Source organism: Platichthys flesus, chromosome 3, assembly GCF_949316205.1.
Source record: "Platichthys flesus chromosome 3, fPlaFle2.1, whole genome shotgun sequence".
NCBI lineage: Eukaryota > Metazoa > Chordata > Actinopteri > Pleuronectiformes > Pleuronectidae > Platichthys > Platichthys flesus.
This window is the reverse complement of record NC_084947.1, coordinates 5,249,013-5,266,814: the sequence shown is the minus strand read 5'-3', so window position 1 is coordinate 5,266,814 and position 17,802 is coordinate 5,249,013. Positions and strand designations below refer to the sequence as shown.

The window sequence follows — 17,802 nt, the reverse complement described above, 5'->3', positions numbered from 1 at the left end:
CTTTCTCCTATGATGTTGGTTTCCACTTGTCAATGTTATACCATAGAAATGAGGAAGGAGTAAGATTTTCAATATATGCTGTATATACCTATGGTCAATCATTGGAGGATCGATTTACCAGAAGTTATATAGAGGAAAGTGAAAAGGAATTTGAGGAGACTGGATACAAAGAGGAAAAAATGGAGGCGATTATACAGCTTGAAGTAACATTGATTCCATTTCAATAATTGATTATTTCAATAAGATAATTCACCCACAATTTTGTTAATTTGGTTCAGCTTCAAAAGCACATGAGTAATAATTGTTTTGTTTCACAGGAAAGTAAATCAAAGCAGGCTACTGCAGGTGGTCTGCAAGAAGCCCCTCAGAGAGACACAGAAGCCAGAGCTGCACTGGAGATTAACTTGAAGCAAGAACAAGCTCAAATAACCCGTCTGCTAGAAAAGCGTCAGCAAATGAAGTCACAAAGGAAGCAGTTAAAGAACTGCAAACTCCAGAGGGCTGATGAGGCTGGAGTCTCCCAGCAGCAGATGGACAGAGAAGAACTGATCCGTTTAACTCGGGAAAACCAACTACTACAATATGAAGTTCAGAGTGCTCTAAAGTTTGGTGAAGACACTGTCATCATCCTGAATCAGAAAAATAATCAAAATCACCAACTGGATTCTAAGATCGAGTCACTGAAAGGGGAATTGGAGGGTGCTCTACGTGAGAAGGACCTCGCTCATCAGGTTGTGATCTCCCAGCAACAGGAGGAAGTGGAGCTGCTGACTCTGAAAAATCACCAACTGGCTTCTGAGATCAAGACGCTACAAGATCAACATGAGGGTGCTTTACGTGAGAAGGACCTCGCTCATCAGGTTGCGATCTCCCAGCAACAGGAGGAAGTGGAGCAGCTTATTCTGGAAAATCACCAATTTTATTCTGAAAACAAGGAGCTAAAAGATGAACTTGAGGATGCTCTTAATCAGAAAGGCCTTGCTCATCAGGTTATCATCTCCCAGCAGCATAATGACAAAGATAAACGGGACCAGCTGATTCTGGAAAACCACCAACTGGCTTCTGAGATCAAGATGCTACAAGAAGAATTGGAGGATTCTCTACGTGAGAAGGACCTTGCTCTTCGGGCTGCAATTTCCAATCAGCATGAGGACAGAGATAAACTGGACAAACTGACTCAGGAAAACCACCAACTGGCTTCTAAGAACAAGAAGCTACAATATGAAGTTCAGGATGCTCTAGAGCTTGCTGAAGAGGCCTCCATCTTCAAGCAGCTGAAGGAAAACACCTCTGACCATCTGAGTCCTGAAAATCTTCAACTGTCTTCTGAGACCAAGAGACTACAGGGTGACCTTGGGGATGCTCTAAGTGAGATAAACATTGCCCATCATGCTGTCATCTCCCAGCCCCATAAAGACACAGATAAACTGGACCAGCTGACTCTGGAAAACCACCAACTGGCTTCTGAGAAAAAGGAGCCACAAGGTGAACTTGAGGAGGCTCTAAATGAGAAAGATATTGCTCATCAGGCTGTCATCGCCAAGCAGCAAAAGGAAACAGATAAAGTGAGCCGCCTGAGTCGGACAATTCACAGATTGGCTTCTGAGAAGAAGAGGCTACAAGGTGAACTTGAGGATGCTCTACATGAGAAAGACCTTGCTCAACAGGCTGTCATCTCCAAGCAGCATAAGGAAACAGATAAAGTGAACCGCCTGAGTCGGACAATTCACAGATTGGCTTCTGAGAAGAAGAGGCTACAAGGTGAACTTCAGGATGCTCTAAGTGAGAAAGACATTGCTCATCAGGCTGTCATCTCCCAGCACCGTGTGGACACAGATAAACCGGCCCAGCTGACTCAAGAAAATCAACTACTGGATTCTGAGATCAAGACGCCACAAGATCAACATGAGGGTGCTTTACGTGAGAAGGACCCCGCTCACCAGGTTGCGATCTCCCAGCAACAAAAGGAAGTGGAGCAGCTGATTCTGGAAAATCACCAACTGGCTTCTGAGATGAAGACGCTACAAGATCAACATGAGGATGCTCTACGTGAGAAGGATCTCGCTTATCAGGTTGCGATCTCCCAGCAACAGGAGGAAGTGGAGCAGCTTATTCTGGAAAATCACCAATTTTATTCTGAAAACAAGGAGCTAAAAGATGAACTTGAGGATGCTCTAAATCAGAAAGGCCTTGCTCATCAGGTTATCATCTCCCAGCAGCATAATGACAAAGATAAACGGGACCAGCTGACTCTGGAAAACCACCAACTGGCTTCTGAGATCAAGATGCTACAAGAAGAATTGGAGGATTCTCTACGTGAGAAGGACCTTGCTCTTCAGGCTGCAATTTCTAATCATCATGAGGACAGAGATAAACTGGACCAACTGACTCAGGAAAATCACCAACTGGCTTCTAAGAACGAGAAGCTCCAATATGAAGTTCAGGATGCTCTAGAGCTTGCTGAAGAGGCCTCCATCTTCAAGCAGCTGAAGGAAAACAACTCAGACCATCTGAGTCCAGAAAATCACCAACTGTTTTCTGAGACCAAGAGACTACAGGGTGACCTTGGGGATGCTCTAAGTGAGATAAAAATGGCTCATCATGCTGTCATCTCCCAGCCCCATAAGGACACAGATAAACTGGACCAGCTGGCTCTGGAAAACCACCAACTGGCTTCTGAGAACAAGGAGCCACAACGAAAACTTGAGGAGGCTCTACATGAGAAAGATATTGCTCATCAGGCTGTCATCGCCAAGCAGCAAAAGGAAACAGATAAAGTGAGCCGCCTGAGTCGGACAATTCACAGATTGGCTGCGGAGAAGAAGAGGCTACAAGGTGAACTTGAGGATGCTCGACATGAGAAAGACCTTGCTCAACAGGCTGTCATCTCCAAGCAGCATAAGGAAACAGGTAAAGTGAACCGCCTGAGTCGGACAATTCACAGATTGGCTTCTGAGAAGAAGAAGCTACAAGGTGAACTTGAGGATGCTCTAAGTGAGAAAGACATTGCTCAACAGGCTCTCATCTCCCAGCACTGTGAGGACACAGATGAACTGCACAAGCTGACTCAAGAAAATCACCAACTGGATTCTGACATCAAGACGCTACAAGGTGAACTTCAGGATGCTCTACAGGAGAAGGACCTTGCTCATCAGGCTGCAATCTCCCAGCACCATGAGGACGTCTATAAATTGGACCAGCTGACTCTGAAAAATCACCAACTGGCTTGTGAGAACAAGAAGCTAGAATATGAACATCAAGATGCTCTTCATTTGAAAGACCTTGCTCATGAGGCTGTCATCTCCAAGCAGCATGACCAGCTGACTCATGAAAATCACCAACTGGATTCTGAGGTCAAAACACTACAAGGTGAACTTCAGGATGCTCTATGTGAGAAAGACCTTGCTTATCAGGCTGTCATCTCCAAGGAGCATGAGGACAGAGATAAACTGGACCAGCTGACTAAAGAAAATCACCAACTGGATTCTGACATCAAGACGCTACAAGGTGAACTTCAGGATGCTCTACAGGAGAAGGACCTTGCTCATCAGGCTGCAATCTCCCAGCACCATGAGCATGTCTATAAACTGGACCAGCTGACTCTGAAAAATCACCAACTGGCTTGTAAGAACAAGAAGCTAGAATATGAACATCAAGATGCTCTACATTTGAAAGACATTGCTCATGAGGCTGTCATCTCCAAGCAGCATGACCAGCTGACTCATGAAAATCACCAACTGGATTCTGAGGTCAAAACACTACAAGGTGAACTTCAGGAAGCTCTATTTGAGAAAGACCTTGCTCAACAGGCTGTCATCTCCAAGGAGCATGAGGACAGAGATAAACTGGACCAGCTGACTAAAGAAAATCACCAACTGGATTCTGACATCAAGACGCTACAAGGTGAACTTCAGGATGCTCTACAGGAGAAGGACCTTGCTCATCAGGCTGCAATCTCCCAGCACCATGAGCATGTCTATAAACTGGACCAGCTGACTAAAGCAAATCACCAACTGGATTCTGACATCAAGACGCTACAAGGTGAACTTCAGGATGCTCAATGGGAGAAGGACCTTGCTCATCAGGCTGCAATCTCCCAGCACCGTGAGGACAGAGATAAACTGGACCAGCTGACTAAAGAAAATCACCAACTGGATTCTGACATCAAGACGCTACAAGGTGAACTTCAGGATGCTCTATGGGAGAAGGACCTAGCTCATCAGGCTGTCGTCTCCAAGGAGCATAAGGACACATATAAACTAGACCAGCTGACTGTGAAAAATCATCAACTAGCTTCTATGAACAAGACGCTACAAGATGAACTTGAGGGTTCTCTACGTGAGAAGGACCTAGCTTATCAGGCTGCAATCTCCCAGCACAATGAGGACACAGATAAACTGGACCAGCTGACTCTGAAAAATCACCAACTGGCTTCTAAGAACAAGACGCTAAAAGATGAACTTGAGGGTTCTCTACGTGAGAAGGACCTTCCTCATCGGGCTGTCATCCCCCAGCAGCATAAGGACAAATATAAACTGGACCAGCTGACTCAGGAAAATCTCCAGCTGGCTTCTAAGAACAAGAACCTACAATATGAACTTAAGGATGCTCTTTGTGAGAGTCAGCTCGCTCAGAGGCAGGGCCAGAGAGATAGAGAAGCTCGCAGAAGACTCTGGGAAGAAATGGAGAAGGATAAAGCACAGAACTTGCGTCTTCATAAAAAATACTTGAGGCTAAAGAAAGCCTCATCAGATGCAGAGGAGATGATGCCAAGGATGGAGGGCAAACACATCAGAATTCTCTGTCACCCAAATGAAGAAATCAGGGAACAGATAAATGATATCATGTCCAAGAATCCACCTACGATTGCTCAGCGCCAACATACGGCCGGAAAGTTCAAAGAACAACAGTCAGAGAGCAAGACAAGACAGGCCCAACCAGAATGTGCCCTAAAACCGGAAATTATACAAAGGGGTGTCTTGGTGGAGCGAAGCAAACACACTGCATCTGCTCTTGTAAAAGAAACAAAGAGAGCTGCTGAAATTGGTTCTGCTCTTGAAAAAGAAAGTGCCACAAGAAGTACATGTCTTCAGATTAAGGGAGATATGACCAAGGAAGGTAAATTATCGTTGAAGCGGGAGCGTCGGCTTCCAAACCTCCTTAAAGGTTCAAGAGCATTCAAACCTTCAGTGCACACAACAATCGTCGAAATTAAGCCCAAGCCGGATGATCGAAAAACTGTTGTGTTTGAAGATTGTTTGAAAGATCTCTGCCTTGCCAGTGTCAAGTCCACAGAAGAATACTTCAAGTTGAGAAGCCACACCATGGCAACATGAGAGGGATAAGATTTGCTCATGCATTGTCAAAGAAGTAATTACTTAGTTTTTGATTCATTAAGGCCACACACCCTCCTCCAACCACTGAACATTTGAACACTTGCACTACACTGTTACTTTTTTTTACCACTGTATTATCCTGTCATATTGATATATCTATCTTGCTTAAAGTTATTATATCATACAATACCTGTTAATACTGTATTATTCCATATATATTTGCTACTGTACATATCTTATTTATTTACATTTCAAATATGCACAATACTCTGCACTTTAACTCCTTTTTTTGCACTTCTGGTTAGACGCTAAACTGCATTTCGTTTTATAAGTACTTGTACTGTGCAATGACAATAAAGTTGAATCTAATCTAATCTAATCTAATCTAAATTAAATAGAGATACAAAAGTTAGAAAACGACACTGGAAATGTTTCCAGGGGACAAACAAGTGATGAGCCTTGTTTTAGTTCAATGCTTTATGAAGATCCATCACCACTGATGAGTAGCAGACCTCAATAACTTCCCAAAGTATCGAACTACAGCCAGGGTCACACGAGAGATTGTGTACATTTGCATTAGCTGCATCTCTGCAACTAAATGTGGAAAATATCCCATTGAGGAGACATCACAATATCATTGAGTCAGTACATGGTCAACAACATTTGCTGAAGTACCCACGTTTCTGTTTTTCATGTGACTGTCATTGATATTTACATCTGCAAAGGAAGTGAAGTTTCACTCTCAATTCTAGTCAGAATGTGAGTCTGACGCTTAAGCGCAGCTAAATAGCCTTAAATAACAGCTGACTCCCATCCACTCCCATGTTAAACCTTTGTGCGGGTCATACCGGAGGCTGAAGCACCGCGCTGTGCCAAGGCTGCCTCGTGCCGTGCAGCGATCGTTTCATCGTCGAGTTTAATTTTTTGCGTTTGACGAGAGTGTATCGCACCAGGAAACTGATTTTAAATGATATTGATGACATATTTTATATGATATAAATGATCAAATATGCATCCCATACTTTGAAGTCCCTTTCTGTTGTCCTGGAGTTTTAATTTGACCAATGACATTATTAAATGTCCCCCTCTGCCCATCCACTACAGCCACACAAGCAGTGATACAGATAAAAAGAGAGAGAGGGGGACTACGTATTTTCCACATAGGCTTAAGTGGAGATTACGTAATTTAGCCTCGACACCCGACATCTAACGGAGCAAACAGCGAAGTTCTTCAACATGGATGACATTAAATTAATAATTGAAGTGGGGAAGTCCAGTGAGTTGTATGATCCTCGGAACATGTTGTATAAAGACAACACTAAGAAAGACAAATGTTCGGATGCTGTTGCTTTATGTTGAAGCAACAAGTAAGTATATGCTTTTAATCTACTGGATCAACGGGTGATATTATTAGCGCTGCCCGGCGGTTCAACGTTGCTTTAGTGCATTTGCAGTTCATTAAAGTTTCTTGAATTATTGTGATTGTATTTTACGTCTGTCACACTTTGAATCTGTGTTTGTCTTTGTGGAGAAAAATTCCCCTGACTAGGTGTCTCCCTGTTATGACCTTGATAAACAGGCAGGAACCCTTATTTGGTGATGTTTTTCTTCCAACTGGTACCGCGGACGGACGGACACAGCAGATAACACACAGAGGATGATCTCCTGTCTTTCATGTCTTCTTCTTTTTCATATCCTGTCTGATGAAATTCCTCTTTGTATAAGTTCTGGCTTTTGTGAACTTGAAGCCATTGTTCCATTTCGAGCACCCGTACTTGTTGTATAAACTCTGTAGAGTGTATTATTATAAAGACTCAAAAGCAACTCCAGTCTGAGAATTTCAATATTTCAAATCTCAAACTGAATTTTCATCTCATCTGTTAGTTATCAAAAATATGCTCAAAATCCAGGATGTCACCATGAAACTGGATGATAGGATGTGGTAAGGGTCAGTAAAGTACGGATTACACTTTGGTGCAGTAACAGGAATTCTTGCAACTTTCCTTAGAACATGACTGTTTTTATATCTCTAATAGATGCCGGAGTTACAAGGAGAATTTAATGTTTTAGTCCTGAATCTGTTTTGAGCCATCCATCCAGAAGGTGGAAGCAAAAAACTCCTGGACATCAACATGAAACTGGGTGAAAAGATGTGGTCAGGTGATCTTGATGAAAAACATCTTACATATTGACTATCATTCATAAGTGTGTGTAACTTGGTGCTGCTGGATTGAATGGAAACAAGTACGATACATGGAAACACTGAAGAATACTTTGTTTTAGAATGATATCAACAGAGAAGACAGGAAGTTAAATATCCAGCAGCTGTAGGAATACTGCATCGGTCTGTCTCCTTTTGAAACCACATTTAAATTCACTCGATCTAGGTTTTTGCTTGGATCAGTACCTAAATATAAACACTCATAACTACTATTAATCTATCAGTTTTCTATGTCTGTCTATTGTCTCCTCCAGAGCTCCCAGTGCAACACTTTCTTAATGAGGAAATCCTTCCTGCTGACCAGCAGCTCTGGAACCTTGAGAGGAACCCCAGTCTGGACCAAGAGGAGCCAGAACCTCCACAGATTAAAGAGGAGGAGGAGCACTGCATCGGTCTGGAAATAGAGCAGCTTGTACTGAAGCAGGAGGATCAAGATCACCTTTTGTTGAATCCTACTTTCAAGGAAAGTGACCACAGTGAAGCAGAACCAAGTGACCACCAGCTCCTCTCCCACAGCTCAGCTCAGTGCCAAGATGTCAACGGAGGCCAGCATGGAAACTCGAAATCAGTTAGTAATGCGGAGCAGGCATCAGAAAAGGGACATCATGTCATCACAAGAGCAAAAGTGAGCCCAAGTCCCAGTAACATTTCATGTAGCACTACCATGTCAAAGATTGTGCAGAATATCTGCAAGAGTAAAACGATTTTCCAGTGTGACACATCCATGAGAGAACACACACGGGCGAGAGACCTTTTCCTTGTAAAACTTGTGGGAGAAGTTTTAGTGCGAGAAAATCCCTGCAGGGACACGAGAGAACGCACACGGGCGAGAGACCTTTTCCTTGTAAAGCTTGTGACAAAACTTTTACAACTAGCACAAATTTGAAGATCCACGAAAGAACGCACACGGGCGAGAGACCTTTTTATTGCAAACCTTGTGACAAAACTTTTACAACTAGCACAAATTTGAAGATCCACGAGAAATCGCACACAGGTGAGAAACCTTTTTATTGCAAAACTTGCGGGAGAAGTTTTACAACTAAAATTAACCTGCAGGTCCACGAGAGAACACACACGGGTGAGAAGCCTTTTTCTTGCAAAACTTGTGGGAAAAGTTTTAGTGCGAGACAAACCCAGAAGGATCACGAGAGAACGCACACGGGTGAGAAACCTTTTTCTTGCAAAACTTGTGGGAGACGTTTAACACGTGCATGTAGCTTGAAAGTCCACATGAGAAGCCATAAAGGTGAGAAGTCGTATCCATGTACAACTTGTGGGGAAAGATTTGTTATCAAATCACTTCTAAGAAAACATTTGATGACCCACACATAGCAAAACTGATATGTTTGTAAAATGTTGTAAAGATCTCTGACTTGCCAGTTTATACAAAGTCCACAGGAGAATACATCCAGTTGAGAAGCCACACCATGGCAACAGGAGAGGGATAAGATTTGCTCCAGCATTATCAAAGAAGTTGTTACTTAGTTATTGATTCATTAATTAACGATACAACAGTTAGGGAAAATGACACTGGAAATGTTTCCAGGGGACCAAACCTGAGATGAACCTTGATGTAGTTCAATGCTTTATGAAGTTCCATCACCACTGATGAGGAACAGACTTCAATAACTTCACAAAGCATTGAACTACAGCCAGGTTCATCACTTACATCTACACAAGAGAGATTGTGTACATTTACATTAGCTGCATCTCTGCAACTGAATGTGGAAAATATCCCATTGAGGAGACATCACAATATCTTTGATGCAGTACATGGTCAACAACATTTGCTGAAGTACCCACATGTCTGCTCTCCATGTGACTGTCATTGATATTTACATCTGCAAAGGAAGTGATGTTTTCAACCCAAGTCTCTTTGTTTATTAATTTATCAGCAATTTATACCAGATGGTGCAGGAAGGGGACGGGGGTGAGAGAAATTGATTGGGTTAAAGTGGCAGATCCTGGATATTTTATTATCAGTGAATGTTGAGAGATGTTGTCAATGTGTCAGGAAAGACTGTGGAACATTAAGTAAAAATCTGACATAATGGTGGTACAGAAATTTATAAGAACACAGTATGTGGTGCAGATTATCAGATGACTTCCCTTTTCTTTTTTCCCTATGTCAAATGAAGAAAATATGTTGTTAATGTGTACACTGTCCTAAATTACTCAATGGTTATTTTTTTGTGATACGTGAATTCAATATTTCTGTGCATTTGCAGTTCATTAAAGTTTCTTGAATTATTGTGATTGTATTTTACGTCTGTCAAACGTTGAATCAGTGTTTGTCTTTGTGGAGGAAAATTCCCCTGACTATGTGTCTCCCTGCTATGACCTTGATAAACAGGCAGGAACCCTTATTTGCAACTTCTTTAGAACATGACTGTTTTTATATATCTAATAGATATCAGAGTTACAAGGAGAATTTAATGTGTTAGTCCTGAATCTGTTTTGAGCCACACTCCATCCAGAAGGTGGCAGCAAAAAACTCCTGGACATCAACATGAAACTGGGTGAAAAGATGTGGTCAGGTGATCTTGATGAAAAACATGTTACACATTTAGAGGACGATCATTCATAAGTGTGTGTAACTTGGGGCTGCTGGATTGAATGGAAAAAAGTACGATACATAGAAACACTGAAGAATACTTTAGAATGATATCAGCAAAGTAGACAGGAAGTTAAATATCCACTACAAATTAATCAGACAGAGCTGAATATTACAGAACTAGTGCTGAGGAGTTCAGTAAAGTACATGACTGTTTTTATATTTCTAATAGATCCTTGATTTCCAAGGAGAATTTAATGTTTTAGTCCTGAATCTGTGTTGAGACACACTCCATCCAGAAGGTGGCAGTAATATACCCGGACGCTGTTTTACAACCGTCATTAGAAGAAGAATAAGAAGAAGTACTGTTGTTAGCCTGCCATGCTAACATCCAACAGAACTTGATGTTGTGACGCGGCTAAATGCGTTCGGATCAACTCTTCTACTACACACGTGGTTATGTTGTGTTTATAACACTTGTCGGCAGAAGTAAAGCAAGTCGCCATCTTCCGTATTCGGTCTTCGCTGCGTTCTCTGAGAAGTTAGTTGTCTAAAGCGTTCGAATGGAAATGTCTACAATCCAGAGTTTAAGACAGTTTATCCACGAGAGGTTACACACTGCTGCTGAAGACATATTCGGATGTTTTGAAGCGACTGTCACAAAGTACGAGGAGGAGATCGGTCGTCATCGCAGACTGATGGATGTAACTTTGAAACCTGTAGTAAAGCTGCAGAGAATAGGTCTGTATCACCTGAGTTAGTGAACTATACACCACACTTATAATCCCTGCTAGACTAAACACATGGGCTCTTTTATCATGACTTCTGTCCATTGTCTCCTCCAGAGCTCCCACAGCGACATGTCTGTATCAAGGAAGAGTTTCCTGCTGACCTGCTGGAGAGGAACCCCAGTCCAGACCAAGAGGAGCCAGAACCTCCACAGATTAAGGAGCAGAATGAGCAGCAGGAGGAGCACTGCATCGGTCTGTCTCCTTTTGAAACCACATTTGAATTCACTCGAATTCACTGGATTTTTGCTTGGATCTGCACCAAACTGCACACACTCATAACTCTCATTAATCTATAATTTACATACGTCTGTCTATTGCCTCCTCTAGAGCTCCCAGAGCAACATTGTCTTAATGAGGAGGAGTTTCCATCTGACCAGCAGCTCTGGAACCTTGAGAGGAACCCCAGTCTGGACCAAGAGGAGCCAGAACCTCCACAGATTAAAGAGGAGGAGGAGCACTGCATCGGTCTGGAAGTAGAGCAGCTTGTACTGAAGCAGGAGGATCAAGATAACCTTTTGTTGAATCCTACTTTCAAGGAAAGTGACCACAGTGAACCAGAACCAAGTGACCACCATCTCCTCTCCCACAGCTCAGCTCAGTGCCAAGATCTCAATGGAGGCCAGCATGTAAACTCAAAATCAGTTAGTAATGCAGAGCAGGCATCAGAAAAGGGACATCATGTCATCACAAGAGCAAAAGGGAGCACAAGTCCCAGTAACCTTGCATGTAGCACTACCATGTCAAAGATTGTGCTGAATACCTGCAAGAGTAAAAAGGTTCTCCAGTGTGACACTTGTGGAAAAGTCTTTAAGTGGAAGTCAGGATTAAATAGACATCTGAAGGTGCACACAGGTGAGGAACCATATCTTTGCAAGAGCTGTGGAAAAATATTTTGTCAAAAGTCAGCACTAAAAACCCATATGAGAGTCCACAAAGGGCAGAAACAGCATTCTTGCGAAATGTGTGAAAAAGGTTTCACAACTAGCACAAATTTGAGGATCCACGAGAGATCACACACAGGTGAGAGACCTTTTTCTTGCAAAACTTGTGGGAGAAGTTTTACATCTAAATATACCCTGCAGGTCCACGAGAGAACACACACAGGTCAGAAACCTTTTTCTTGCAAAACTTGTGGGAGAAGTTTTATGCGTGCAAATACCCTGAAGAGACACGATAGAACACACACGGGCGAGAGACCTTTTCCTTGCAAAACTTGTGGGAGAAGTTTTACAACTAGAATGAATCTGCAGGTCCACGAGAGAATACACACGGGCGAGAAGCCTTTTTCTTGCAAAACTTGTGGGGAAAGTTTTATGCGTGGAAATACCCTGCAGATCCACGAGAGAACACATACTGGCGAGAAACCTTTTTCTTGCAAAACTTGTGGGATAAGTTTTAGTGTAAGAAATACCCTGCAGAGACATGAGAGAACGCACACAGGCGAGAGACCTTTTCTTTGCAAAACTTGTGGGAGAAGTTTTACAACTAGAATGAATCTGCAGGTCCACGAGAGAACGCACACAGGCGAGAGACCTTTTTCTTGCAAAACCTGTTTGAAAAGTTTTACAACTAGAGATGTCCTAAAGATACACGAGAGAACTCACACGGGGGAGAAGCCTTTTTCTTGCCAAACTTGTGGGAAAAGTTTTACACGTGGATGTAGGTTGAAAGTCCACATGAGAAGCCATAAAGGTGAGGAGTCGTATCCATGTACAACTTGTGGTGAAAGATTTGTTATCAAATCACTTCTAACAAAACATTTGATGACCCACACATAGCAAAACTGATATTTTTGTAAAATGTTGTAAAGATCTCTGACTTGTCAGTTTATACTAAGTCCACAGGAGAATACATCCAGTTGAGAAGCCACACCATGGCAACAGGAGAGGGATTTGATTTGCTCAAGCATTGTCAAAGAAGTTGTTACTTAGTTATTGATTCATTAATTAAAGATACAACAGTTAGCGAAAATGACACTGGAAATGTTTCCAGGAGACCAAACAAGAGATTAACCTTGTTGTAGTTCAATGCTTTATGAAGTTCCATCACCACTGATGAGGAGCAGACTTCAATAACTTCACAAAGCATTGAACTACAGCCAGGTTCATCACTTACATCTACACAAGAGAGATTGTGTACATTTACATTAGCTGCATCTCTGCAAATGAATGTGGAAAATATCCCATCGAGGAGACATCACAATATCTTTGATGCAGTATATGGTCAACAACATTTGCTAAAGTACCCACATTTCTGTTCTTCATGTGACTGTCATTGATATTTACATCTGCAAAGGAAGTGATGTATTCACCCATGTCTCTTTGTTTATTCATTTACCATCAATTTATACCAAATGGTGCAGGAAGGGGACGGGGGAGAGAGCAATTGATTGGGTTAAAGTGGCAGATCCTGGATATGTTATTATCAGTGAATGTTGAGAGATGTTGTCAATGTGTCAGGAAAGACTGAAGATCATGATGTAAAAATCTGACATATTGGTTGTACAGAAATTTTAAAGAACACAGTATGTGGTGCAGATTATCAGATGACTTCCCTTTTTCTTTTCTTTTTCTATTACAAAATAAGAAAATATATTTTTAATGTATACACTGTCCTAAATGACTTACTGTAAATGGTTATTCTTTGTACTATGTGTATTCAATACTTTAGTGCATTTGCAGTTCATTAAAGTTTCTTGAAATATTGTGATTGTATTTTATGTCTGTTACACGTTGAATCTGTATTTGTCTGTAAAATAACAAAAAACTCCGGGACATCAACATGAAACTGGGTGAAAAGATGTGGTCAGGTGATCTTGATGAAAAACATCTTACACATTTAAAGGACTATCATTCATAAGTGTGTGTAACTTGGTGCTGCTGGATTGAATGGAAACAAGTACGATACATGGAAACACTGAATAATACTTTGTTTTAGAATGATATCAACAAAGGAGACAGGAAGTTAAATATCCACTTCAAATTGATCAGACAGAGCTGAATATTACAGAACTGCTGCAGAGGAGTTCAGTAGAGTACATGACTGATTTTATATTTCTAATAGATGTCGGAGTTACAAGGAGAATTCAATGTTTTAGTCCTGAATCTGTTTTGAGCCACACTCCATCCAGAAGGTGGCAGTAGTGCACCCGGTAGCTGTTTGTAAACCGTCATTATAAGGAGAAGAAGAAGTACCGTTGTTAGCCTGCTATGCTAACATCCAACAGAACATGATGCTACTCGACTAAATGCTTTCGGATCAACTCTTCTACTACACACGTGGTTATGTTGTGTTTATAACACTTGTCGGCAGAAGTAAAGCAAGTCGCCATCTTCCTTATTCGGTCTTCGCTGCGTTCTCTGAGAAGTTAGTTGTTTAAAGCGTTCGAATGGAAATGTCAACAATCCAGAGTTTAAGACAGTTTATCCACGAGAGGTTACACACTGCTGCTGAAGACATATTTGGATGTTTTGAAGCGACTGTCACAAAGTACGAGGAGGAGATCGGTCGTCATCGCAGACTGATGGATGTAACTTTGAAACCTGTAGTAAAGCTGCAGAGAATAGGTCTGTATCACCTGAGTTAGCGAACTATACACCACACTTATAATCCCTGCTAGACTAAAAACATGGGCTCTTTTATTATGACTTCTGTCCATTGTCTCCTCCAGAGCTCCCACAGCGACATGTCTGTATCAAGGAAGAGTTTCCTGCTGACCTGCTGGAGAGGAACCCCTGAAATATAGAAACTCATAACTATCAGTAATCTATCATTTACTTACTTCTGTCTATTTTCTCCTCTAGAGCTCCCAGTGCAACACTTTCTTAATGATGAAAACCTTCCTGCTGACCAGCAGCTCTGGAACCTTGAGAGGAACCCCAGTCTAGACCAAGAGGAGCCAGAACCTCCACAGATTAAGGAGCAGCAGGAGGAGCCCTGCATCGGTCTGTCTCCTTTTGAAACCACATTTAAATTCACTCGATCTAGGTTTTTGCTTGGATCAGTACCTAAATATAAACACTCATAACTATCATTAATCTATCAGTTTTCTATGTCTGTCTATTGTCTCCTCCAGAGCTCCCAGTGCAACACTTTCTTAATGATGAAAACCTTCCTGCTGACCAGCAGCTCTGGAACCTTGAGAGGAACCCCAGTCTGGACCAAGAGGAGCCAGAACCTCCACAGATTAAAGAGGAGGAGGAGCACTGCATTGGTCTGGAAGTAGAGCAGCTTGTACTGAAGCAGGAGGATCAAGATAACCTTTTGTTGAATCCTACTTTCAAGGAAAGTGACCACAGTGAACCTGAACCAAGTGACCACCAGCTCCTCTCCCACAGCTCAGCTCAGTGCCAAGATCTCAACGGAGGCCAGCATGGAAACTCAAAATCAGTTAGTAATGCAGAGCAGGCATCAGAAAAGGGACATCATGTCATCACAAGAGCAAAAGGGAGCACAAGTCCCAGTAACATTTCATGTAGCACTACCATGTCAAAGATTGTTCAGAATATCTGCAAGAGTAAAAAGGTTCTCCAGTGTGACACTTGTGGAAAAGTCTTTAAGTGGAAGTCATTATTAAATAGACATCTTAAGGTGCACACAGGTGAGAAACCATATCTTTGCAAAACCTGTGGAAAGAGATTTTGTTACAAGTCAGCACTAGAAACACATTTGAGGGTCCACACAGGGGAGAAACTGTATTCTTGCGAAAGTTGTGAAAAAAGTTTCACAACTAGCACAAATTTGAAGATCCACGAAAGAACGCACACGGGCGAGAAGCCTTTTTCTTGCAAAACTTGTGGGAAAAGTTTTAGTGCGAGACAAACCCTGCAGGATCACGAGAGAACTCATACGGGCGAGAAACCTTTTTCTTGCAAAACTTGTGGGGCAAGATTTAACCGTAGAAGTAACCTGCAGGTCCATGAGAGATTGCACACAGGTGAGAAACCTTTTTATTGCAAAACTTGTGGGAGACGTTTTACAACTAAAATGCATATGCAGGTCCACGAGAGAACACACACGGGCGAGAAGCCTTTTTCTTGCAAAACTTGTGGGAAAAGTTTTAGTGCGAGACAAACCCTGCAGGATCACGAGAGAACGCACACGGGCGAGAAGCCTTTTTCTTGCAAAACTTGTGGGAGAAGTTTTAGCCAGAGATCTTCCCTGCAGGATCACGAGAGAACGCACACGGGCGAGAAGCCTTTTTCTTGCAAAACTTGTGGGAAAAGTTTATCACGTGCATGTAGCTTGAAAGTCCACATGAGAAGCCATAAAATTGAGGAGTCGTATCCATGTACAACTTGTGGGGAAAGATTTGGTATCAAATCACTTCTAACAAAACATTTGATGACCCACACATAGCAAAACTGATATGTTTTTTTAAAATGTTGTAAAGATCTCTGACTTGCCAGTTTATACAAAGTCCACATGAGAATACATCCAGTTGAGAAGCCACACCATGGCAACAGGAGAGGGATAAGATTTGCTCATTCGTTTTCAAAGAAGTTGTTACTTAGTTATTTATTCATTAATTAAAGATACAACAGTTAGCGAAAACGACCCTGGAAATGTTTCCAGGAGACCAAACAAGAGATGAACCTTGATGTAGTTCAATGCTTTATGAAGTTCCATCACCACTGACGAGGAGCAGACTTCAATAACTTCACCAAGCATTGAACTACAGCCAGGTTCATCACTTACATCTACACAAGAGAGATTGTGTACATTTACATTAGCTGCATCTCTGCAACTGAATGTGGAAAATATCCCATTGAGGAGACATCACAATATCTTTGATGCAGTACATGGTCAACAACATTTGCTGAAGTACCCACGTTTCTGTTCTTCATGTGACTGTCATTGACATTTACATCTGCAAAGGAAGTGATGTTTTCATCCATGTCTCTTTGTTTATTAATTTATCAGCCATTTATACCAGATGATGCAGGAAGGGGACGGGGGTGAGAGAAATTGATTGGGTTTAAGGGGCAGTTCCAGGATATGTTATTATCACTGAATGTTGAGAGATGTCAATGTGTCAGGAAAGACTTTGGATCATGATGTAAAAATCTAAAATATTTGTGGTACAGAAATTTATAAGAACAAAGTATGTGGTGCAGATAACAGATTACTTCCCTTTTCTTTTTTTTCCAATTACAAAAGAAGAAATATATGTTGGTAATGTGTAAACTGTCCTAAATGACTCAATGGTTATTTTTTTGTGCTACGTGTATTCAATACTTCAGTGCATTTGCAGTTTATTAAAGTTTCTTGAACTATTGTGATAGTATTTTACTTCTGTCACACGTTGAATCTGTGTTTGTCTTTGTGGAGAAAAATTCCCCTGACTATGTGTCTCCCTGCTATGACCTTGATAAACAGGCAGGAACCCTTATTTTTTTATGTTTTTCTTCCAACTGGTACCGCGGATCGACGGACACAGCAGATAACACACAGAGGATGATCTCCTGTCTTTCATGTCTTCTTCTTTTTCATATCCTGTCTCATGAAATTCCTCTTTGTAAAAGTTCTGGCTTTTGTGAACTTGCAGCCAGTTGTTCCATTTCGAGCACCCGTAATTGTTGTAGAAACTCTGCAGAGCTTATTATTATAAAGACTCAAAAGCAACTCCAGTCGGAGAATTTCAATATTTCAAATCTAAAGATGAATTTCCATCACATCTGCTAGTTATCAAACATATGCTCAAAATCCAGGATGTCACCATGAAACTGGGTGATAGGATGTGGTCAGGGTCAGAAAAGTACTGATAACACTTTGGTGCAGTAACAGGAATTCTTGCAACTTTCTTTAGAACATGACAGTTTTTATATCTCTAATAGATAACGGAGTTACAAGGAGAATTTAATTTTTTAGTCCTGAATCTGTTTTGAGCCACACTTCATC

The 17,802-nt window shown here is 41.6% G+C and overlaps 3 protein-coding genes across 3 annotated transcripts; all 3 read left to right on the top strand.

Annotated features, from left to right (window-relative positions):
• Nucleotides 1-8,090: 8,090 nt before the first annotated feature.
• Nucleotides 8,091-9,005, top strand: LOC133933548 (zinc finger protein 709-like). The gene is made up of 3 exons (XM_062380685.1): nt 8,091-8,132; nt 8,278-8,803; nt 8,938-9,005. Exons 1-3 carry the CDS (start codon nt 8,091-8,093, stop codon nt 9,003-9,005), a joined length of 636 nt encoding a protein of 211 aa, XP_062236669.1.
• Nucleotides 9,006-10,477: 1,472 nt separating this feature from the next.
• On the top strand, nt 10,478-13,606 carry LOC133938497 (gastrula zinc finger protein XlCGF26.1-like). Its single transcript, XM_062381492.1, has 3 exons — nt 10,478-10,852; nt 10,957-11,094; nt 11,230-13,606. Exons 1-3 carry the CDS (start codon nt 10,675-10,677, stop codon nt 12,678-12,680), a joined length of 1,767 nt encoding a protein of 588 aa, XP_062237476.1. The 5' UTR covers nt 10,478-10,674; the 3' UTR covers nt 12,681-13,606.
• Nucleotides 13,607-14,086: 480 nt separating this feature from the next.
• Nucleotides 14,087-17,293, top strand: LOC133938561 (zinc finger protein OZF-like). The gene is made up of 3 exons (XM_062381497.1): nt 14,087-14,468; nt 14,706-14,846; nt 14,978-17,293. Exons 1-3 carry the CDS (start codon nt 14,291-14,293, stop codon nt 16,258-16,260), a joined length of 1,602 nt encoding a protein of 533 aa, XP_062237481.1. The 5' UTR covers nt 14,087-14,290; the 3' UTR covers nt 16,261-17,293.
• The last annotated feature ends 509 nt before the right edge of the window (nt 17,294-17,802 follow it).

Coding starts and splice junctions, on each gene's coding strand:
- LOC133938561 (XM_062381497.1), top strand. CDS start 14,291: ATGGAAATGTCAACAATCCAGAGTTTAAGACAGTTTATCCACGAGAGG. Junction 14,469..14,705: donor AGTAAAGCTGCAGAGAATAG/GTCTGTATCACC, acceptor TTTCTCCTCTAG/AGCTCCCAGTGCAACACTTT. Junction 14,847..14,977: donor GCAGGAGGAGCCCTGCATCG/GTCTGTCTCCTT, acceptor TGTCTCCTCCAG/AGCTCCCAGTGCAACACTTT.
- LOC133933548 (XM_062380685.1), top strand. CDS start 8,091: ATGTCAACGGAGGCCAGCATGGAAACTCGAAATCAGTTAGTA. Junction 8,133..8,277: donor AAACTCGAAATCAGTTAGTA/ATGCGGAGCAGG, acceptor CCAGTGTGACAC/ATCCATGAGAGAACACACAC. Junction 8,804..8,937: donor CCACATGAGAAGCCATAAAG/GTGAGAAGTCGT, acceptor CTGACTTGCCAG/TTTATACAAAGTCCACAGGA.
- LOC133938497 (XM_062381492.1), top strand. CDS start 10,675: ATGGAAATGTCTACAATCCAGAGTTTAAGACAGTTTATCCACGAGAGG. Junction 10,853..10,956: donor AGTAAAGCTGCAGAGAATAG/GTCTGTATCACC, acceptor TGTCTCCTCCAG/AGCTCCCACAGCGACATGTC. Junction 11,095..11,229: donor GCAGGAGGAGCACTGCATCG/GTCTGTCTCCTT, acceptor TGCCTCCTCTAG/AGCTCCCAGAGCAACATTGT.